The sequence below is a fragment of the Dendronephthya gigantea genome, unplaced genomic scaffold (assembly GCF_004324835.1).
Source record: "Dendronephthya gigantea isolate DGI-Jeju-01 unplaced genomic scaffold, DenGig_1.0 000096F, whole genome shotgun sequence".
Lineage (NCBI taxonomy): Eukaryota > Metazoa > Cnidaria > Anthozoa > Malacalcyonacea > Nephtheidae > Dendronephthya > Dendronephthya gigantea.
In genome coordinates, this window is record NW_021163106.1 from 654,911 (window position 1) to 676,543 (window position 21,633).

At 35.7% G+C, this 21,633-nt stretch overlaps 1 protein-coding gene and 23 non-coding genes across 24 annotated transcripts; all 24 read right to left on the minus strand.

Moving 5' to 3' along the window:
- Nucleotides 1–1,555: 1,555 nt before the first annotated feature.
- LOC114534010 (voltage-dependent L-type calcium channel subunit beta-4-like) lies at nt 1,556–8,627 on the minus strand. Its single transcript, XM_028555651.1, has 7 exons — nt 8,180–8,627; nt 6,011–6,094; nt 5,344–5,402; nt 4,523–4,680; nt 3,830–3,981; nt 2,708–2,803; nt 1,556–2,403 (listed from the first exon to the last, which is right to left on the minus strand). Exons 1-7 carry the CDS (start codon nt 8,228–8,230, stop codon nt 2,299–2,301), a joined length of 705 nt encoding a protein of 234 aa, XP_028411452.1. The 5' UTR covers nt 8,231–8,627; the 3' UTR covers nt 1,556–2,298.
- A 6,167-nt stretch (nt 8,628–14,794) lies between these two features.
- Nucleotides 14,795–14,868, minus strand: Trnan-guu. The gene has a single exon. It is a non-coding gene; the product is annotated as a tRNA-Asn (tRNA).
- A 398-nt stretch (nt 14,869–15,266) lies between these two features.
- Nucleotides 15,267–15,344, minus strand: Trnan-guu. The gene has a single exon. It is a non-coding gene; the product is annotated as a tRNA-Asn (tRNA).
- Nucleotides 15,345–15,667: 323 nt separating this feature from the next.
- Nucleotides 15,668–15,741, minus strand: Trnan-guu. The gene has a single exon. It is a non-coding gene; the product is annotated as a tRNA-Asn (tRNA).
- A 161-nt stretch (nt 15,742–15,902) lies between these two features.
- On the minus strand, nt 15,903–15,974 carry Trnah-gug. Its single transcript has one exon. It is a non-coding gene; the product is annotated as a tRNA-His (tRNA).
- A 166-nt stretch (nt 15,975–16,140) lies between these two features.
- Trnan-guu lies at nt 16,141–16,214 on the minus strand. Its single transcript has one exon. It is a non-coding gene; the product is annotated as a tRNA-Asn (tRNA).
- Nucleotides 16,215–16,541: 327 nt separating this feature from the next.
- Nucleotides 16,542–16,615, minus strand: Trnan-guu. Its single transcript has one exon. It is a non-coding gene; the product is annotated as a tRNA-Asn (tRNA).
- A 161-nt stretch (nt 16,616–16,776) lies between these two features.
- Trnah-gug lies at nt 16,777–16,848 on the minus strand. Its single transcript has one exon. It is a non-coding gene; the product is annotated as a tRNA-His (tRNA).
- Nucleotides 16,849–17,012: 164 nt separating this feature from the next.
- Nucleotides 17,013–17,086, minus strand: Trnan-guu. Its single transcript has one exon. It is a non-coding gene; the product is annotated as a tRNA-Asn (tRNA).
- A 331-nt stretch (nt 17,087–17,417) lies between these two features.
- Nucleotides 17,418–17,491, minus strand: Trnan-guu. Its single transcript has one exon. It is a non-coding gene; the product is annotated as a tRNA-Asn (tRNA).
- Nucleotides 17,492–17,652: 161 nt separating this feature from the next.
- On the minus strand, nt 17,653–17,724 carry Trnah-gug. The gene has a single exon. It is a non-coding gene; the product is annotated as a tRNA-His (tRNA).
- Nucleotides 17,725–17,890: 166 nt separating this feature from the next.
- Nucleotides 17,891–17,964, minus strand: Trnan-guu. The gene has a single exon. It is a non-coding gene; the product is annotated as a tRNA-Asn (tRNA).
- Nucleotides 17,965–18,290: 326 nt separating this feature from the next.
- On the minus strand, nt 18,291–18,364 carry Trnan-guu. Its single transcript has one exon. It is a non-coding gene; the product is annotated as a tRNA-Asn (tRNA).
- A 160-nt stretch (nt 18,365–18,524) lies between these two features.
- On the minus strand, nt 18,525–18,596 carry Trnah-gug. Its single transcript has one exon. It is a non-coding gene; the product is annotated as a tRNA-His (tRNA).
- A 166-nt stretch (nt 18,597–18,762) lies between these two features.
- Trnan-guu lies at nt 18,763–18,836 on the minus strand. Its single transcript has one exon. It is a non-coding gene; the product is annotated as a tRNA-Asn (tRNA).
- A 326-nt stretch (nt 18,837–19,162) lies between these two features.
- On the minus strand, nt 19,163–19,236 carry Trnan-guu. Its single transcript has one exon. It is a non-coding gene; the product is annotated as a tRNA-Asn (tRNA).
- A 160-nt stretch (nt 19,237–19,396) lies between these two features.
- On the minus strand, nt 19,397–19,468 carry Trnah-gug. The gene has a single exon. It is a non-coding gene; the product is annotated as a tRNA-His (tRNA).
- Nucleotides 19,469–19,634: 166 nt separating this feature from the next.
- Nucleotides 19,635–19,708, minus strand: Trnan-guu. Its single transcript has one exon. It is a non-coding gene; the product is annotated as a tRNA-Asn (tRNA).
- Nucleotides 19,709–20,034: 326 nt separating this feature from the next.
- Trnan-guu lies at nt 20,035–20,108 on the minus strand. The gene has a single exon. It is a non-coding gene; the product is annotated as a tRNA-Asn (tRNA).
- A 160-nt stretch (nt 20,109–20,268) lies between these two features.
- On the minus strand, nt 20,269–20,340 carry Trnah-gug. Its single transcript has one exon. It is a non-coding gene; the product is annotated as a tRNA-His (tRNA).
- Nucleotides 20,341–20,506: 166 nt separating this feature from the next.
- Trnan-guu lies at nt 20,507–20,580 on the minus strand. Its single transcript has one exon. It is a non-coding gene; the product is annotated as a tRNA-Asn (tRNA).
- A 326-nt stretch (nt 20,581–20,906) lies between these two features.
- On the minus strand, nt 20,907–20,980 carry Trnan-guu. Its single transcript has one exon. It is a non-coding gene; the product is annotated as a tRNA-Asn (tRNA).
- Nucleotides 20,981–21,140: 160 nt separating this feature from the next.
- On the minus strand, nt 21,141–21,212 carry Trnah-gug. The gene has a single exon. It is a non-coding gene; the product is annotated as a tRNA-His (tRNA).
- A 166-nt stretch (nt 21,213–21,378) lies between these two features.
- Nucleotides 21,379–21,452, minus strand: Trnan-guu. The gene has a single exon. It is a non-coding gene; the product is annotated as a tRNA-Asn (tRNA).
- Between the last annotated feature and the right edge of the window lie 181 nt (nt 21,453–21,633).

Consider the following 21,633-nt stretch of genomic DNA (forward strand, 5'->3'; position numbering starts at 1 on the left):
GAAGCTACAAGAAGAAATAATTGACCCTGATTCAGAAGAGGAAACATGCACCCCATCAAAACAACACAGAAAGACAACCGACAAACGTGATTGTAATGATTTAGCTCGTCTTTCATCAGTCACATCTCAAGATCGTGATCATAACCTCGTACCCAGAGTCTTTGATCGTGATAACAGCTCAGATGATGAAATGTCTGAAGTGTTTGATGTTCTTGGAAATGATAAAGAAATTAAACAAGCTGAAACGGAAATAAACAATAATGTTTATTCTAGATCTGTGCAAGTTGAAACTACCAGTGTTTCATTGTATAACGAAAAGACAGTTGAAAAAGACAGTGTTTCATTGGATAATGAATATAGCCAGAAGTGACCTACTTTAGTATTTTACTCTGTCTAATGTCACATGATTTTACTCATCAGTGGTAGAGTACTGTCAGTTAATAAGTTAACCTAACTATCTGTCCCGTGTCTTTTGTTAACCCATTAGCTTGCAATGCACCCGCGCTGAAGACAGCGCTGACCGCGAGATTCATGTCAGAGGTTAAACAGCTTGGAGCATTAGGCCCCGGCGATATCAAGTAAGAACTGCTGTCATTACAAGGTTCAACTTGAACAGTTTTGAGCAGTTCTGTAATAACTACTACAACGAAAAAAAAATTTTCAACGAACGTGTCTTGAAACAGAATCAGGCGTTTAGAAAGTGCACGGGAATTGGGAAATTATTTTCCTGGTAAGAAGAGTGCAGAAATGAAATGTAATGTGACCCTAGTTTATAATTGTGTATTATTTTTGCGGAATATTGATAAGTGAATTTATTGCTAAGAATAACGATGCTCTACATACATAGTGATCTTGAAGTAATTCTAGGCAACAGTAAAGACAGTTTTCTTAAAAGTCTTTTTCCCAACAAACAAGAAGCTAATAACTTTTTAGCAGCAGCAAAACTTGCATTTGATAGCATTGAAAGTAAATTCAAGGTAAACGATAAACATATCAGTTCTAAACAATTTTTCCTAGAGGTCCAGATCCCCCCTTAAATATACAGCTCATTTCTCATTGCAATGAACCTGATGACATTGTTGTTTAATATGTCCAATGTACAGCATCATTAACTGATTTAAACATTCCTGTTGTACGCCAGGTGACAACTCAGATCCATATATAATAATAATTCAACAAGAACACCTAACAAGAACTATCAAATCAATTACTTCATTCCAACTTTGTAAAATAGTATATATTTTAACCCCGGCTTGGACAGGGTTTTACAGTTTACTTCCTGTTTCAGTAATATATTGTATCATTTTTATAAGCCCAATAGACAGACCAATTTTAATAAAGTCATTTACATTAAGAACATAAATGCAGAAAAAATACAAAGCTGTGATAGAAAAACACATTGCATGCACATTTTTATGGCTTACGCTTTTTCGCCCCCGAATCGAGAAATTCCTGTTATTAAGCACCTGCAGTTACCAACAACCCTTCATAACATGAAATATTAGTGGCTTTACCTATAATTTGCGAGATAATTCGTTAAACAAAGGAATTTTATTTACAAATTTATATTCAAAGTATACATAATTTATACTGTACAAGAGTATACACAACAATAATGATTTGCTCCATAAATATTGTCCTCGCCCTAGGCCACACACGGGATACTAAACTGGCTGGTAATTGAGACTATATGCTACTTTTGACAAAGCAATGTAATCAAGTGCAGTACGTACTACTATGTTTTTCACACGTCAAATCAGCATAAATATACTGAGAAAGAATATAGAATACTACACTGTATGCAAGGATGTAAATCTCCTTTCTGATAAATATCGATCGTTGCCATTTTAGAGGTTGATTTTCATTCTCATATCAAGGCTCGCCTTAGACCACCGTAACGGCGAGTAAAATAGCTATAATTTCTGAGTTAATTATATCTCTAAATAGATTAAATATTTTCATAAATATTTGATAAATCTTGATACTGTTATAAATAAATTGTTGGGGGGAAATTTTAGAGTTTCCAATTTAAGGCAGTTCATCGATTCAATAGAGGCAATCGTCAGTTAGAAAGGAAAATGACACGTTCATGCATATTATTTCTATCGACTATATGTAACAGACGGGTTGGATTTTCCGTGAGAAATCCATTCACTATACTAAGCTGGTAATTTTGTGGGAGGGTAATTTTGCAGCAAATTCGCACTCCATTCGGTTTATAAACCCACGATATCGAGCATGAAAACGGTTCCGATTTCTAAGAATCGGCCATATATAGATTTCTACAATTAAGCAGCATCAATCATATCTAGTGATATCACTCCAATATTGTTCCAGGAAATCACCAAGATGTTCACATGCCTCTTCCAGACGTGGCTCGTCGAGTATCACATCCATCATGTCCTAGAAGTAAAAGAGAAGTATTTCAAGAATTTATTGATACGCAAACGAGTCTGAAAAAAACTGAAAATTGTCAAAAATTTTTTCTGCGGGTAAGAAATCTTAAAAATATTTCATCCATATAGCATCATGTTTAAAAAGGTCTGTTCACACAATCTGGTTCAATTAGTTTGACCACTGCATGTGAGAACACGGTGAATAGCAAATTAGTTTTGCATAGGGCGATCCAACATAACCGCAATTGCCTTCAATCAATCACCGCATGCAGATGCGTGACCCAATCCTAATTCAAATCTGACTACCATACCGCATCGGCTTGGACCAGTTTACTAGCTGCAAATATCTGGGTACTCGAGTTCTTCGATGCTTTCTGTCCCCGAAGTTTCATCAGTTTTTCCACCACCTATAAAAACGAATCGGGAATCGATCTTATAAAACAACCTTTGTTCACACCGATTTTACCCTTTCGATCACGGAAAATCCTTAAACTGGAGGGGAGTGCTTCATATTATATCCGTGTTCTTCACACGTATACTAGCTTCCTGTCAAATTGATTGTTTTCACCGTCTGTTAACACGAATATATGAATATTAGCCCACCCCCACTTAAGAATATTCAAGTCCGTGGCGCAGGCCAACGGACGCGTTGGTCTTAAACCGAGACGTGAATTCCCGTTTCAAGAAGTGCCAAATATCAAGAGGCGATGACCGACTACGTCTACTATATAGTTCTATGAACCGGATTGCGGTAATCGATTGAATAAAAATAATATTGCTGGAAATGATATCTGTTTTTGTCTTTGACGATCTTATCGACATAAAAAAGACTGGCGCTGGTACTAAATGCGACTTCTAATTCGCTTTGAATTCGCTGCAAATAAGACGATCAATATTTCTCATGGATCGTTCCAGTCTTTAGACTTTAGACTTTACACAGTTCACTGTGGCGTCTTGAGTAGGTGGATAATAAATTTCACCGATTTACGTCATTCAAATTTTTGCGGTTAGAGTGTATAGACACGTACGATTTCGTCGGATAGGCGTGCAGACGCTAAGATTAACTGCATAATTTATAAAATGTTTGTAAACCAAATTTCTAGTAAGTCGTGGTTGTCGCAATCGTGAGCAGTTCACCTTCAACGACGTAATTTGGAAAATGGCTGAGAAATGGCTGAGACGCCATGGAACATAGAAAATGGAAAATGTCTCGCGATCGTTACTGGGTTGTTGCTATCTTTTAAAATGTGTTAAATTATGCGGTCAAGTTCCACTTCACTGTTGGGATGGGAAAAATTCGATAACGAGACATTTTGCACCAAATGGAATCTATTTGCTCATATTATCTACATTAAAGCGGTGGAACTATTCCAAAAATAACCAAAGATTCCATGATTAAGAGCTAGTAGCTAATTAAGATTTGAGAAGACTACCTTTGGTATTATTTTGATGTAGACCACGATAGGCGTGAGCGCACTCTCGCTGATTTGTGAGGGATAATTAATTGACTTGCAGTCCAACACAACCAAGTGTTTCTTTTCATTCAGCAAACTGAATATCACATCTAGCTCTTCCTTCACTTCATCTGTAAAAAAGTTTGAATTAGAACAGAATTCCTCAGCTTGTTCCCAGGGAGTAAAGCTTTACGGTTAACTAAAAGGGAGGGAGCGTTTTTAATATATTCGACACGTGCTCCACCGACTGTCCTGAGAATACGAATGCACCCCCCCCCACTTCTAGTCACATGCACCACTGCTTGTTAGATGTATTGTACGGATCTTAAATGGGAAGCAAGTGATAAAATAGGACTGTAAAGCAACGAAATAATCGGGTCATGAAAAGTGGAAGGGCACTATAATACCAATATACATTTTTGCCGTGCTGTGGGGCCAAAGTCTGATTAAAATACTTTCCTCAGATTATGTTAGTGATTCCTTGAGGCTTGAGCGCTCAATTAGCTGAAACATCTTCAAAACATCGCTGCCTTTAGACTTATCCTCTGCAGAATAACAACTGTAGGGTCTCATATGTGCAACGTATAAGCTGCAAAGGGTATTTTCATGCATGATAGTCGTTCTTCTATGTTACATTTACTTGTTTTATCTTGGATTAATATCGCTACATACCGTTTTTGAGATTACTTTGTGTTTTTGGAGGACTCGGTGTTCTAAATGGCGTCACGGACAATGAATTTCCAAATCTCTCTGGCGTAATAGCTCCAAGTCCAATGAGAGGTTTCCGTTTCGCCAAACTGATGTCAGATTCACAACGATGAATGATCAATCTAACAAATTTTGAAAAAAATTAATTATGTTTTTCAATTCTGCACGGTCAAATTGGGTAGATAACATTATTTGGTTGTACTTAAGGTGGCGGTATAGCGACTACGACTCGTTTTTTTCGCGTCAAACTCTGTGCTGTTTGCCTACGCCACCTCACGAAACTCGTACTTGCAGTAGTCACTGTTAAAACTCCCTATTCTCTATACAAGCGGCAGCTTAATTTTTTCGCAAGTTTTTACTTATGATTGACGCAAAAATATTTGTGTATCATATTTGTCTAAACCAGGGCGATAGCTAGAGGCTGGCGGGTATTACGTATTCATATGTTCGTCTTTTGCCTGACTTATCTCATTGGAAAGCTACTGTTCTACGGTTTATAAACAAAAATATATGAATATTATTTACATATGCATCCCCCTCAATTATGCAATCTAGCTATGCCTTCGCACTAAGTGATGGAAATTTGCAAATGATATATACCTTTTTCCATCGTGTGTTTTCAGCGTGTATTTAACAAACGCAACGATGCATGGAATCACGTACCGATTAGATTTTGAATTTAGTAAATAGATTATTATTTTGACTTCAAAAAAATTTAGTTGAAAGCATTTGTGCCCATGCACATATTTTTCTTCTTTTACGGATAAAATACCGTAATCTCTTACCGTCCTTCAAAACGCCCTTTTAGATAATGGTACAAGGCTTTATGCATCATATCTGTAACCTGAAAAGATGACATGAATTATTTGAATTGCTTTCGTGATGACTGTATCAAACAAGTAGCTTTACTTTAACCAGCGCCCATATAACCGAAAATTGTTATTATGTAATTAATTGAAGACCTTTCTTTTTTTTCGAGAACTTTCTTTTTTTTCGAGTTTCGGATTTTTTGACAGAAATTAGTTACAAAAAGCGATATCTTCAGGCACTGTTGCAGACCACAAATTCAATAGAGCTATTCAACCGTATGTAGTAATTTATACACATTTGAACGTAATCAGTTAGCCCATATTTAAGTACCCAAGTAAATCTATTACGCTGGAAAACGTTACAAAAATATATGCATGTATTTTGCAATAGAATTTTGTTATTTGCCGTTATGTACTATGTAAAATGCAAATTAAGGATTCATAAATTATAGGCTTTTAAAATATCCCTTTTCTCATCTCTATTTCACAGTATTGGCTTGACCTACATCGGTAGACCCCGTATAATATATTCAGGGAAAAGGAAAATAATTATATAATGTATGAAGAATCACTTTTTTATTATTATTATAATTAATATCATCATGAATTTCTGGAAAATTCTATAGTGTATTCAAACACAAACCTCATATCCTTTAAGAGATGGACCGATAAATATGACTGGCCTTGTTTTTGGTGTGTCGTAGGTTGAAACAAAGCCTAAATCAGCCTAAAACATGGAAAATTCAAATAACATTAGAGTCACATAGGCATTTTTTGTAATTTCATATGCAAAATAACATGCATAACATAGTTTCGTGTTTAGAAAAATATCTGAACTATCGAACCAGTGGCGATGCCGATTCCCGTTGTCGGTTGGGTTGTACATGTTTCATCAACATATATTATAATGTCTGGGTATTTAACAAAAAGTAAGCATATCATTAAAAAAAGAAACGGATTTTAAAAATTTCATACCGATCAGATTTTTAATTTTTTACCGAACTGACTAAATAAAATGTAGTCAGTGGCGATTTGCATTTGCATGCGTATTATTTTATTAGGATAAATAACTAGCGCATCAAAGTATTTAATACTATGTATGTTTTGGCGACGGCAAGTTTGAAAGAAAAGACATGGAAGATTGTGATAATGATAAGTTCATTCTCGTAGATTTTTGTTTATTCTTAGACAAAACGGATTCAGCCGTACTTAGGAGCGGTAATTGGCCGATATCTGAGTAATATCAATTGCTTTTTATTGTATGATCTCAAAACAACCTAGGAAGGAACGTGCAAATTCTGTTGGAGACACTTTATTTTTTTCTGGTGCTTATGCTTTTGTCAAAATACTTCTAGTGATCACGTGCTCGTACGTTTCAGCCAATTAACGCTCACTATAGGGTTGTCGAAATCGAAACCAGTCTATATGGCATTCAATCGATTGTAATTACTATCTTTTATTTATGATTGGTTGTGAGAATTTTTGCTCTATATAGCTGACATTAGTTCAAAACCGAAATAAAGATATTTCAAAAGGGACTAAATTATTTTAACCAGCAAACTATTCTAATTTTTACACCTTCTCACAATCCCTCTCGCCATATTAGCCATCACATTACTATAATTTATCATACAATCCATTTTACAGCAATATGAACTAGCATTTCCTTTTCAGCTTAAGCGAACTGAAGCATATGCATTAATAAATATTTTACGAGAGCCTTAGCTGAACATCTTTGCACATAAAATTATTATGATAAGAATTCTACGTATTTTAGTTTAACGTGACTAGCTAACTCTGTTTCTGACGTAGATAAAACTGTTGTGTTAATTGATATTACAATATGAGGTTAAATGGGCATTCCCAACTTTTTTTTCTAGGCTGATGTGCATAAAATCGGTGTTGTTGTTTTACATCATTCTTACGATCAGGAAGGTAAATATTTGCTCCCAAAGCTTTTGAAAATTCGTATTTTTAGCACAGACAATCATGTATAAATTAATGCCGGATATACGCGGAGCAAAAAGTCAAAAAGAAAATGTGTTCGGACTGTGACTGTCCATGCAATTGCCTGTATAAACTGACTGTCTAATTGCCAATTGGTATATATATGTTTTGAAAGCTCATTTTCAATACAGCACGAAAACAAACTTAAAGTTGATGAACTACTACGAACTTGTGCTGCATATGATGATACGAGCTGCTAATCGCCAAATATTATCACATGCGCCTACATGCATATTTTTGTGTCTCGTTGCTCTATGGTTCAGCCCAATCATCTTCTCATTTTGCGATGACAAATTCATTTCACCACAAATGGACATTTCAAACCTAATTTTTACAAGAGCAATTGTTGCAAAGTTTATTAAGAAATTCATTCAATATATTCCTAGCGTGTATCAATGCTACCAGTTCTTTAGAATATCTACATGCATATATAGTACATATTCCATATTTAGTATATATAATATACATATTTAAACTTAAAAATTTCATTTAAATTTGAGGTGTAATATAATCATATACTATTCTCATTCAATCCTTTACTATATGCATATATTTTTAAGATAATCTTAACAAAATCCAGCTATTTTCATATATCGTATTTAATATATTGAATACGTTTTAGTATCTTCTTCGAACAGTATATTATTGTACAGCGCTCGGAACACTGACCAAGTTGGTTTCATAATCGTGAATTTACCTAACGGTATAGATGCGGATTGTTCGTCTAAAAGCTCCGATGGCCAAAGTATTTTGTTTGCAAATAAAGAAGCGGTTTGTTATTTGACAATAATAACAGATGTATTACCTTTGTAAATGCTCGAGAAGCTCTTCTTGTTATTTCTGTCGCTAACGACATCACGGGCACACTGATACTCGTTTAACGACGTCTTTACGCACAAGCTGATGCAAGCGAAATCCAGATACGATTTAATCTTCAAGACTATATCTCCCCGGACGCTTTGAATTCGTTCAAACCCAATTTCATCAATAGATGTCCTCTTAAATATTTTAGCAGTTTGCTGTCTCGCGAACGATCGCTACTTCCCCCACATTTGCATAACGTCATTCATTAACTGCCCGGCGTAATCACGTCAAATTAACATCGTTTCTCGCACATTTTCGTATGTTCTCGGTCAAATCCGTCGGTGCTTTTTGTTGGAATTCACGAGAAGTTCAGACCGCAAGATTCAAATCCCAATACAACTTTTGTATCAAAGAATAACGTCTAGTATTAAAATTAGAACGGTCTTCCGGGCAGCTGTTCCAATCTGGAACTGAAAACTTGTTAATATTCATTACAATGTTCATATGTCTGCTGTGAAAACCAATCAACACTGTTCTTGCATGCAAACTTTCATTAATATTCAAGTATGTATATAACATTCGGTTGTATATCATGATAATTCTCAATATATTTTACGGGGGCGACTGCGTGGTAGAATATAATACTCCTCCGCTAAATTGCAGGCTTGTACGCTATAAAAACTATTAACAGCTGTTTTATAATATATGCAAGAAAAAACATATACAAACCTAACCTTTTTTGCCTTCCAAACTATGGACAAAAATTTTAGTTGATCAATTGTGCGATATTTCGGATTTTTGAAACAGAGCTCACATCCACGGCATGCCATGCATGTATAACCCATTTCGCCGCTGTCAAAAATGTGCAAATCGCCCCTATAAGACCACGCAATTTGCAAAGATCGTTAAGGCGAGCGCCATGCAAATATTTTCTTTCAGTCACTATACAGATTACAGTGTTCGAACCCCAAACGCGTAAGATTGCATTTGCAGGAACTTATAAAATTAAATTTTTTTTTCACTGCATGGGGATCCTCGACATTCCCTCTATGATCCCCTCCATCACGATTTTTCTATTCATCCTCTTGGATAAATAGACAATTGGGATCATTTCATCCGCGGAGTTTGAAGTTGAGAGCTCTATATAACAGGGATAAAAGTAGGCCAGTTGATTTGAGCACACAACTTTCCGTGCAAGTTAAGACAAATTATCGATATACGCCAATGCTTATCTTCAATTATTTACTACTTTTCCAATTTTTTGTTTTCGGAAGTTTTGCCCACGGTCTGACGAGACAGTAATATGGATGTCATTATCGCTCGAATGATCTCTATTTTGACCATAAATTACGCCTACCAGTCGTTCACAGTCCCATAATTTGTGGTTATTTGTGGTTTGAAAAACACATTGTGTCCTATAGTCAGGTATTCGTACTATCATTGAAGGTACTGTTCTACACATGCAGTGTTTCAGATTTGAAATCATTTCATATATGAAATATTCTTGGCCGGTAAAAATTATAATTTTTTTATATGAAATGATTTCGCATATGCAATTTTCATATGTGAAGTGTTTCAATTCCACACAAGGTTTCATATAATTTTGTATTAAACATTTCATATTAAACATATTAAACAAATCGTTATGTGCAATTTTCGGAAGGGCATGGAGCTACACTATAATACAAATCTTACAAATCTTAAAGCTAACTTCTCAAAGCTAAGAATCTCCGCCATGCACTTTTGTTTTGTCAGAATATCTCTAACAGGCTAACTGTTATTTGAATTTGGTGTGGTTTCGATACTGACAACTCAAAAAGTTGTCTCTTCAAAACTTTAACCTTGAACTCGTCTTTGAATTCTGTTTGCGAAAGGGATTACGGGTTTCAAGCTATAACAAGCGCTTTTATAAATCCAAAAACTTTTGCAGTATAGAATAGCCAATTAGAACAGCTTAATGCATTTTTTTCTTGTTTGAATTTTCGATTTATTTTATAAGGAACAGTATTATTTTAAAAATCGCTCCTCAATTTTAAGATCAATTTCGACAGTATGTATTTTTTGTATTTTTATCCTCAACAAGTAGATAAGTTTTCATATCATTATATAGGTTCGTATACGTTGGTTCCGATGCGACCGTCCGGATTTTGCTCAGTACTTATTTTTGTACTTGCTGGCCATGCAGCCTAAAATGATGTTGTACTCATGAAGTGGATCCATATATAATTATATATTGGCATTAGACAGCGGGGCCGGGCCTTGCTAACGTTTTGCCTGGTAGAAAATACTACGCGAGTTTAAATCTTTTTCCACAAAATATCGGTTAATCTGGCGAAAAAAAATGGAATAAATTGCCAAGGCGGATATTAGATTTAAAAGCTTATCGTTATAAAAACGCAAGATTCCTATCAGCTGCTTATCTCTCGTACAGACAAATAAATGAAATCATTAATTCTTTAAGTGTGTAAAATATTTAAATATATCATGTCCGAATATCTTTTTGTTGTTAAATGCCCTTTGGCTTTGAAAATCAGCTGCTTCCTGTGTGTCATGCAGTTTGCTCGGGGCCGACGGATATGTGAAAGCTTTCTTGCTCACTATTTTTGTCCTCCAAAGAAATTTGGTTAATTCACATGCACATATTTCCGACATCAAATTCAATTCCCTTATACGGCCTTCTCATATCAGCAAAAGTTTTCTCGGTCAGCAAGGGAAATTTTCGGCAAATTTTCAAGCGAGATCTCGACTTATTAACAAATGATAGCATATAAACTTGATTGCTTTTACATGACACAAAATGTTCTTCCGCTTACCAGGATCTTGCTTGATAAAAGGCAAGATCTCGGCAAGCGGGGTAATATTTTCCTGATGTGAACGTATACTTTCCCGCTTGTCGAGGTGGGAACGGTTGTATCAAACTCAACTATATACATTTTGCAAGGATAAATCCTAGTTAATTCAGAAACATACGACTCTGCGTGATTGTCTTTAACTATATATACATGCAGTTAAAAGTTAACTTGTCTTTTACACAACAGGCCCATGATCAACTTCATTTGTACATGTCAACAACTTCGTTAATTTGTCACAAACTTCGGCAAACCAGGAATATAGGAACGTCCCAGCTGAAAACTTTACCTGGTTTGCGGGAGAATGTGGGATAAAGTTTCGCCATATTAACAGAACAAAACAATTTGGCTGGTGGGAAAATTTATCCATATTAACAGGCCTTAGTAAAGAGTACGTACAGATAATTGCAAACAGCATAATAAATCCCGGATATGTAAAACATGAATTGCGAAATATTGAACGTAATTAAGGTTTGTTGAAAATTAAGTCGCATTTGCTTTTCCGTGAATAAAACACTGACAATAACAATATATTATGTATTTACAACAAGTAGAACGCTATTTCTTGATTAAGTCATCCTTTGCTAATTAATAGATTAATAATTGAACATAGCTAACTAAACAATAATTGAATAGTAATAACATTGTAAAACACTCAACAGACGCCGGGAGCGGCAGCAGGAGCAACTGCACATTGTCGTGACCAGGTTCTGAAATTGGGTTACTATAATCACAGCAGATTTGTAAAACATTCTGAGAGATGATTTTTTACACAAGCCCGTGTCGTCAAAATACTTCAACCTATTGGTATTCAGTTGATGACGTGCCCCTGTTGAGAATTATGCACTTCTTAATACAGAATTTTTTATAAAAATGACGGGTAGATAACGGTTCTGGATCTAAAAAAAATATAAAAATACTTCAGCCTATCGGTATGTAGATGATGACGTGTTCGAACCATCAACGTGTCGGTTAACAAACGAACGCACTTACCGATTGTGCCACAGAGACTGCAGATGTTCTAACTTCAATAAAACACAGAATCACTTGAACATCAACGAGAGTCGTAATAAATTAATTTTGTAAGAAGAGATTAATCATCAATTGAAGGACATTTTTGAAAGAGACTCGGGAGTACTGGAATTATTGCTGTGACACAAGCCACGTTTACACTAGTACCGATTTATCGGCACTGCACTCCTAAAATGGGTACCCGTGCCCATTTCATTTGCGCCAGGCCTTTGTTTTGGAAGTCTGAACACTATAAAATTGGGCACGGGTATACTCATTTCTCCCGTGTTGTGCCAATAAATTCAGTTTAGTGTAAACGGGGCTTTAGGATCCCAACATGGGTTACTTCGGCCGCAACGCAATGTACTAACCAATATAAGATCATAGCAGGTTGCGAAAACGTTCTGAGAAAATATATCGTTCAGGGAGCCGTAAACGTGTGAACATGCAAGTACGATCGTACTATTGGACCAGGAACTGGTGAAGTATAGATTCAATCTTTCTCTCCAGGATGAAATTTCAAATATCTATGAACCTATATAGGCAATCTTGCGAACGGTTATGTTAAGATTGTCGTTTTTCTACATTTTCTCATCTGCAAGGACACTTAAAATGCATGTGCCGTGTTGCACATCTATGTCCTAATCTATGCCGCTGTAGCTGGCGAGAAGCTAGCGTTGCGTGCACCGTGCATGCATGCCACTGTCATTATAGTCGTTTTTTTATGTATGCTGGGCAAAGCCTAAACAAATAAATAAAAAATAAGTAATGCCCTAGAGAGAAACGCATTTAACGCAATGGTCTTACTATAGTCATGAATATATATTGTGTGCAAAACAAAGAAAATACACGACCTTCTGGCTTAAACTCATAGTATATGAATATTGATAATATTAAAATTTGCCTCTCACCACAATCTGACATGGCTTGCAAATCTTCTCAAGAATATAAGCACAAACAATTTAACTCCGTAGGTCGATAGAAAATAACCTTTAAGATAGTTGTGTGAAGTTTTATCACGATCTGGTGCGAAATGACGGAGCCTTAGCCATTTGAACTTGCTTCAGTTATGCATACTAATATTGAACATAATCTATACGGATTACTACGCTACAATTTTGAGTTGCTTCTAAATTTCTTTAAAATATAAAAATCAAAATTATAACTCCGTCAATCGATGGGGAATATCGCTAAGGATAGTTGTGCGAAGTTTAATCGCGATCTGATGCGAATTGACGGAGCCTTAGGCTTTTTTAAAGAGCGTCACCCCCTAACAACAACAACAACAACCACAACAACAACAACAACAACAACAACAACAACAAGAACAACAACAACAACAACAACAACAAAAACAACAACAACAACAACAACAACAACAACAACAAAAACAACAACAACAACAACAACAACAACAAGATTAGCCGCGTGTGGGGACCAGTTCCTGGTCCAAAAATTATTAAAAACACTCCAACGTATTGTTATGCAGTTGATGACGTCGCCTCTAAATAGACAGGTCTGACAGGATTAGTGAAAGGTTTCTATTACACAAAACCCACTCGCATATATTAGCTCCCCATGTGTTGGCCAAAACAAGGAGTAACGACGAGGGCAAACCCCAAGAAAAATGATCAAATGGAAAACATTGGTCCTTCGACGCGAACAAGAAATCAAAATTTGCTATGCTGTGGATTGTAGCCTTACCCTGTAATGAAGCTTATATATTCAGAACGCTTTGCCTAATTAAATGAATCCCGAGCCACACCACAAATTAAACCACTGACTAATGATGATTTGAGATATTTTTACAAAATTAACACACACAACTAATTATGCTTGTGAAACTTTATGATGAAGTGACTTGCAAATTTAACGTTTCATACGGATTAAATATTATTATTTAAGTATGGAGTAACAGTTGGTTTATCTAACACGAAAAGTCGAATCTATCAACGAATCTGAATTATCAAATATTATAATTTCCACACAATTCTGTCATTTTCATGTGTTAATTTACACTCAAAATAAACTTCGATCGTAAATCAATTTTCAGTTTAATTTCTTGGAGATCTATTAAGGCAAATTCATTTTCATCTGTCTTCGCATCAATAGACAAGCCAGCTTTGTTAAGCAAAACGGTAAAACGGTGTTTTGATTATGACGTAACCTTCGGAAAACTCCGTAAATGTCGTGCGATTCGAAGATTGAACAGTAAGAAGTTGCAGTAATTTATGTGCCGTGGCCGCGAGGGAGACTGCTGCCTAGAACCCCACCAAAAAAAATAATAATAAAAACAAAGCCGAATTTATGACCTTGTGTCTACCGACCCAAGGTAATAATTTTATCAAAATGGGAGATAACGTTTCTGGATCGGTTCCAACCATCAACTCTTTGGTTCACAGCCGAACGCACTAACCGATTGCCCCACAAAACTGCAGTTTTTAGGCTAAAAAAACGATAATCACTTGAACTTTGACCAGAGTCGTAATGAACTAACCTTGTAAGAAAAGATGATACACTTTAAAGAAAATACACATTAAAAACACTTCAGCGTACTTTTATAAAGTTGATGACATGGCTTCTGTTTAGAGTCGTACTTTTTTTAATATTGAGATATTTTTATCAAACAGTTTTATTAAAGTGCACTTTCAAAAAGACTTTTGAGTGCCGTAACGAGGATTCGAACCTGGGTTTTTGCGGCCACAATGCAATGTATACTAACCAGTATCAAGATATTTTTGTCAAAATGCTAGTAACGTTTCTGGATGGATTCAAACCATCAACCTTTCGGTTAACAGCCGAACGCGCTAACCGATTGCGACACAGAAACTGCAGTTTTTTAGGATTAAAAAAATCTATTGCACATTCACAAGAGTCTTAATAAACTAGTCTTGTAAGAAGAGATTACTCCCTAATTGATGGAGAGTGCTCTTTCCCCAACAGTTTTATTATAAATGCATTTTCAAAAAAACTTTTGATTACAGGTGTCATTGCCGTGACCAGGATTCCAACCGGGGTTATTGCGGCCACAACGCAATGTACTAACCACTATACGATCACAGCAGGTTACGAAAAAGCGATGAGAAATTTTTTTTAGAGATAGCCCGTAATCGTGTAAAAAATATTAAAAACTCTTCAAAGTATTTTTATATACAGTTGATGACATGGCTTTTGTTCAGAACCGTGGTCTTTTTAATATGGAAATGTTTTTATAAAAATTGAAGATAACGTTTCTGGATGGATTTGAACCATCATGCAACCTTTTGGTTAACAGCCGAACGCGCTAACCGATTGCGCCACAGAAACTGCAGTTTTATTAGGCTAAAAAAACGATAATCACTTAAACTTTGACCAGAGTCGTAATGAACTAACCTTGTAAGAAGAGATTATACACTCTAAAGAAATTACAGATTAAAAACACTTCAGCGTACTTTTATACAGTTGATGACATGGCTTCTGTTTAGAGTCGTACTTTTTTAATATTGAAATATTTTTATGAAACAGTTTTACTAAAGTGCACTTTCAAAAAGACTTTTGAGTGCCGTAACGAGGATTCGAACCTGGGTTATTACGGCCACAATGCAATGTACTAACCACTATCAAGATATTTTTATCAAAATGCTAGTTACCGTTTCTGGATGGATTCGAACAATCAACCTTTCGGTTAACAGCCGAACGCGCTAACCGATTGCGCCACAGAAACTGCAGTTTTTTTAGGCTTTAAAAAATCACATGCACATTCACAATAGTCGTAATAAACTAATCTTTTAAGAAGAGATTACTCCCTAATTGATGGAGAGTGCTCTTTCCCCAACAGTTTATTATAAATGCATTTTCAAAAAAACTTTTGATTACAGGTGCCATTGCCGTGACCAGGATTCGAACCTGGGTTATTGCGGCCACAACGCAATGTACTAACCACTATACGATCACAGCAGGTTACGAAAAAGCGATGAGAAAATTTTTTTCAAAGATAGCCCGTAATCGTGTAAAAAATATTAAAAAGACTTCAAAGTATTTTTATATGCAGTTGATGACATGGCTTTTGTTCAGAAGCGTGGGCCTTTTAATATGGAAATGTTTTTATAAAAATTGAAGATAACGTTTCTGGATGGATTTAAACCATCATCCTTTCGGTTAACAGCCGAACGCGCTAACCGATTGCGCCACAGAAACTGCAGTTCTATTAGGCTAAAAAAACGATAATCACTTGAACTTTGACCAGAGTCGTAATGAACTAACCTTGTAAGAAGAGATTATACACTTTAAAGAAATTACAGATTAAAAACACTTCAGCTAGCGTACTTTTATACAGTTGATGACATGGTTCCTTTTTAGAATCGTACTTTTTTAATATTGAAATATTTTTATCAAACAGTTTTATTAAAGTGCACTTTCAAAAAGACTTTTGAGTTCCGTAACGAGGATTCGAACCTGGGTTATTGCGGCCACAATGCAATGTACTAACCACTATCAAGATATTTTTTTCAAAATGTTAGTTACCGTTTCTGGATGGATTCGAACCATCAACCTTTCGGTTAACAGCCGAACGCGCTAACCGATTGCGCCACAGAAACTGCAGTTCTATTAGGCTTTAAAAAATCACATGCACATTCACAATAGTCGTAATAAACTAATCTTTTAAGAAGAGATTACTCCCTAATTGATGGAGAGTGCTCTTTCCCCAACAGTTTATTATAAATGCATTTTCAAAAAAACTTTTGATTACAGGTGCCATTGCCGTGACCAGGATTCGAACCTGGGTTATTGCGGCCACAACGCAATGTACTAACCACTCTACGATCACAGCAGGTTACGAAAAAGCGATGAGAAAATTTTTTTCAAAGATAGCCCGTAATCGTGTAAAAAATATAAAAAACTTCAAAGTATTTTTATATGCAGTTGATGACATGGCTTTTGTTCAGAAGCGTGGGCCTTTTAATATGGAAATGTTTTTATAAAAATTGAAGATAACGTTTCTGGATGGATTTGAACCATCAACCTTTCGGTTAACAGCCGAACGCGCTAACCGATTGCGCCACAGAAACTGCAGTTCTATTAGGCTAAAAAAACGATAATCACTTGAACTTTGACCAGAGTCGTAATGAACTAACCTTGTAAGAAGAGATTATACACTTTAAAGAAATTACAGATTAAAAACACTTCAGCTAGCGTACTTTTATACAGTTGATGACATGGTTCCTTTTTAGAATCGTACTTTTTTAATATTGAAATATTTTTATCAAACAGTTTCATTAAAGTGCACTTTCAAAAAGACTTTTGAGTGCCGTAACGAGGATTCGAACCTGGGTTATTGTGGCCACAATGCAATGTACTAACCACTATCAAGATATTTTTTTCAAATTGCTATATAGTTACCGTTTCTGGATGGATTCGAACCATCAACCTTTCGGTTAACAGCCGAACGCGCTAACCGATTGCGCCACAGAAACTGCAGTTTTTTTAGGCTTTAAAAAATCACATGCACATTCACAATAGTCGTAATAATCTAATCTTTTAAGAAGAGATTACTCCCTAATTGATGGAGAGTGCTCTTTCCCCAACAGTTTATTATAAATGCATTTTCAAAAAAACTTTTGATTACAGGTGCCATTGCCGTGACCAGGATTCGAACCTGGGTTATTGCGGCCACAACGCAATGTACTAACCACTATACGATCACAGCAGGTTACGAAAAAGCGATGAGAAAATTTTTTTGAAAGATAGCCCGTAATCGTGTAAAAAATATTAAAAAGACTTCAAAGTATTTTTATATGCAGTTGATGACATGGCTTTTGTTCAGAAGCGTGGGCCTTTTAATATGGAAATGTTTTTATAAAAATTGAAGATAACGTTTCTGGATGGATTTGAACCATCAACCTTTCGGTTAACAGCCGAACGCGCTAACCGATTGCGCCACAGAAACTGCAGTTCTATTAGGCTAAAAAAACGATAATCACTTGAACTTTGACCAGAGTCGTAATGAACTAACCTTGTAAGAAGAGATTATACACTTTAAAGAAATTACAGATTAAAAACACTTCAGCTAGCGTACTTTTATACAGTTGATGACATGGTTCCTTTTTAGAATCGTACTTTTTTAATATTGAAATATTTTTATCAAACAGTTTTATTAAAGTGCACTTTCAAAAAGACTTTTGAGTTCCGTAACGAGGATTCGAACCTGGGTTATTGCGGCCACAATGCAATGTACTAACCACTATCAAGATATTTTTTCAAAATGTTAGTTACCGTTTCTGGATGGATTCGAACCATCAACCTTTCGGTTAACAGCCGAACGCGCTAACCGATTGCGCCACAGAAACTGCAGTTTTTTTAGGCTTTAAAAAATCACATGCACATTCACAATAGTCGTAATAAACTAATCTTTTAAGAAGAGATTACTCCCTAATTGATGGAGAGTGCTCTTTCCCCAAAGTTTATTATAAATGCATTTTCAAAAAAACTTTTGATTACAGGTGCCATTGCCGTGACCAGGATTCGAACCTGGGTTATTGCGGCCACAACGCAATGTACTAACCACTATACGATCACAGCAGGTTACGAAAAAGCGATGAGAAAATTTTTTTCAAAGATAGCCCGTAATCGTGTAAAAAATATTAAAAAGACTTCAAAGTATTTTTATATGCAGTTGATGACATGGCTTTTGTTCAGAAGCGTGGGCCTTTTAATATGGAAATGTTTTTATAAAAATTGAAGATAACGTTTCTGGATGGATTTGAACCATCAACCTTTCGGTTAACAGCCGAACGCGCTAACCGATTGCGCCACAGAAACTGCAGTTCTATTAGGCTAAAAAAACGATAATCACTTGAACTTTGACCAGAGTCGTAATGAACTAACCTTGTAAGAAAGATTATACACTTTAAAGAAATTACAGATTAAAAACACTTCAGCTAGCGTACTTTTATACAGTTGATGACATGGTTCCTTTTTAGAATCGTACTTTTTTAATATTGAAATATTTTTATCAAACAGTTTTATTAAAGTGCACTTTCAAAAAGACTTTTGAGTGCCGTAACGAGGATTCGAACCTGGGTTATTGCGGCCACAATGCAATGTACTAACCACTATCAAGATATTTTTTTCAAAATGCTAGTTACCGTTTCTGGATGGATTCGAACCATCAACCTTTCGGTTAACAGCCGAACGCGCTAACCGATTGCGCCACAGAAACTGCAGTTTTTTAGGCTTTAAAAAATCACATGCACATTCACAATAGTCGTAATAAACTAATCTTTTAAGAAGAGATTACTCCCTAATTGATGGAGAGTGCTCTTTCCCCAACAGTTTATTATAAATGCATTTTCAAAAAAACTTTTGATTACAGGTGCCATTGCCGTGACCAGGATTCGAACCTGGGTTATTGCGGCCACAACGCAATGTACTAACCACTATACGATCACAGCAGGTTACGAAAAAGCGATGAGAAAATTTTTTTCAAAGATAGCCCGTAATCGTGTAAAAAATATTAAAAAGACTTCAAAGTATTTTTATATGCAGTTGATGACATGGCTTTTGTTCAGAAGCGTGGGCCTTTTAATATGGAAATGTTTTTATAAAAATTGAAGATAACGTTTCTGGATGGATTTGAACCATCAACCTTTCGGTTAACAGCCGAACGCGCTAACCGATTGCGCCACAGAAACTGCAGTTCTATTAGGCTAAAAAAACGATAATCACTTGAACTTTGACCAGAGTCGTAATGAACTAACCTTGTAAGAAGAGATTATACACTTTAAAGAAATTACAGATTAAAAACACTTCAGCTAGCGTACTTTTATACAGTTGATGACATGGTTCCTTTTTAGAATCGTACTTTTTTAATATTGAAATATTTTTATCAAACAGTTTTATTAAAGTGCACTTTCAAAAAGACTTTTGAGTGCCGTAACGAGGATTCGAACCTGGGTTATTGCGGCCACAATGCAATGTACTAACCACTATCAAGATATTTTTTTCAAATGCTAGTTACCGTTTCTGGATGGATTCGAACCATCAACCTTTCGGTTAACAGCCGAACGCGCTAACCGATTGCGCCACAGAAACTGCAGTTTTTTTAGGCTTTAAAAAATCACATGCACATTCACAATAGTCGTAATAACTAATCTTTTAAGAAGAGATTACTCCCTAATTGATGGAGAGTGCTCTTTCCCCAACAGTTTATTATAAATGCATTTTCAAAAAAACTTTTGATTACAGGTGCCATTGCCGTGACCAGGATTCGAACCTGGGTTATTGCGGCCACAACGCAATGTACTAACCACTATACGATCACAGCAGGTTACGAAAAAGCGATGAGAAAATTTTTTTCAAAGATAGCCCGTAATCGTGTAAAAAATATTAAAAAGACTTCAAAGTATTTTTATATGCAGTTGATGACATGGCTTTTGTTCAGAAGCGTGGGCCTTTTAATATGGAAATGTTTTTATAAAAATTGAAGATAACGTTTCTGGATGGATTTGAACCATCAACCTTTCGGTTAACAGCCGAACGCGCTAACCGATTGCGCCACAGAAACTGCAGTTCTATTAGGCTAAAAAAACGATAATCACTTGAACTTTGACCAGAGTCGTAATGAACTAACCTTGTAAGAAGAGATTATACACTTTAAAGAAATTACAGATTAAAAACACTTCAGCTAGCGTACTTTTATACAGTTGATGACATGGTTCCTTTTTAGAATCGTACTTTTTTAATATTGAAATATTTTTATCAAACAGTTTTATTAAAGTGCACTTTCAAAAAGACTTTTGAGTGCCGTAACGAGGATTCGAACCTGGGTTATTGCGGCCACAATGCAATGTACTAACCACTATCAAGATATTTTTTCAAAATGCTAGTTACCGTTTCTGGATGGATTCGAACCATCAACCTTTCGGTTAACAGCCGAACGCGCTAACCGATTGCGCCACAGAAACTGCAGTTTTTTTAGGCTTTAAAAAATCACATGCACATTCACAATAGTCGTAATAAACTAATCTTTTAAGAAGAGATTACTCCCTAATTGATGGAGAGTGCTCTTTCCCCAAAGTTTATTATAAATGCATTTTCAAAAAAACTTTTGATTACAGGTGCCATTGCCGTGACCAGGATTCGAACCTGGGTTATTGCGGCCACAACGCAATGTACTAACCACTATACGATCACAGCAGGTTACGAAAAAGCGATGAGAAAATTTTTTTCAAAGATAGCCCGTAATCGTGTAAAAAATATTAAAAAGACTTCAAAGTATTTTTATATGCAGTTGATGACATGGCTTTTGTTCAGAAGCGTGGGCCTTTTAATATGGAAATGTTTTTATAAAAATTGAAGATAACGTTTCTGGATGGATTTGAACCATCAACCTTTCGGTTAACAGCCGAACGCGCTAACCGATTGCGCCACAGAAACTGCAGTTCTATTAGGCTAAAAAAACGATAATCACTTGAACTTTGACCAGAGTCGTAATGAACTAACCTTGTAAAAAGAGATTATACACTTTAAAGAAATTACAGATTAAAAACACTTCAGCTAGCGTACTTTTATACAGTTGATGACATGGTTCCTTTTTAGAATCGTACTTTTTTAATAT

Bases quoted from the DNA above. Each gene is read 5' to 3' on its own strand.
- LOC114534010 (XM_028555651.1), bottom strand. From the start codon at position 8,230: ATGTCGTTAGCGACAGAAATAACAAGAAGAGCTTCTCGAGCATTTACA. The intron at 2,804-3,829 runs GTAGTCTTCTCA...TCGTTTTTATAG, and splicing joins ACATCAAAATAATACCAAAG to GTGGTGGAAAAACTGATGAA. The intron at 2,404-2,707 runs GTATGGTAGTCA...TTTTACTTCTAG, and splicing joins AACTGGTCCAAGCCGATGCG to GACATGATGGATGTGATACT.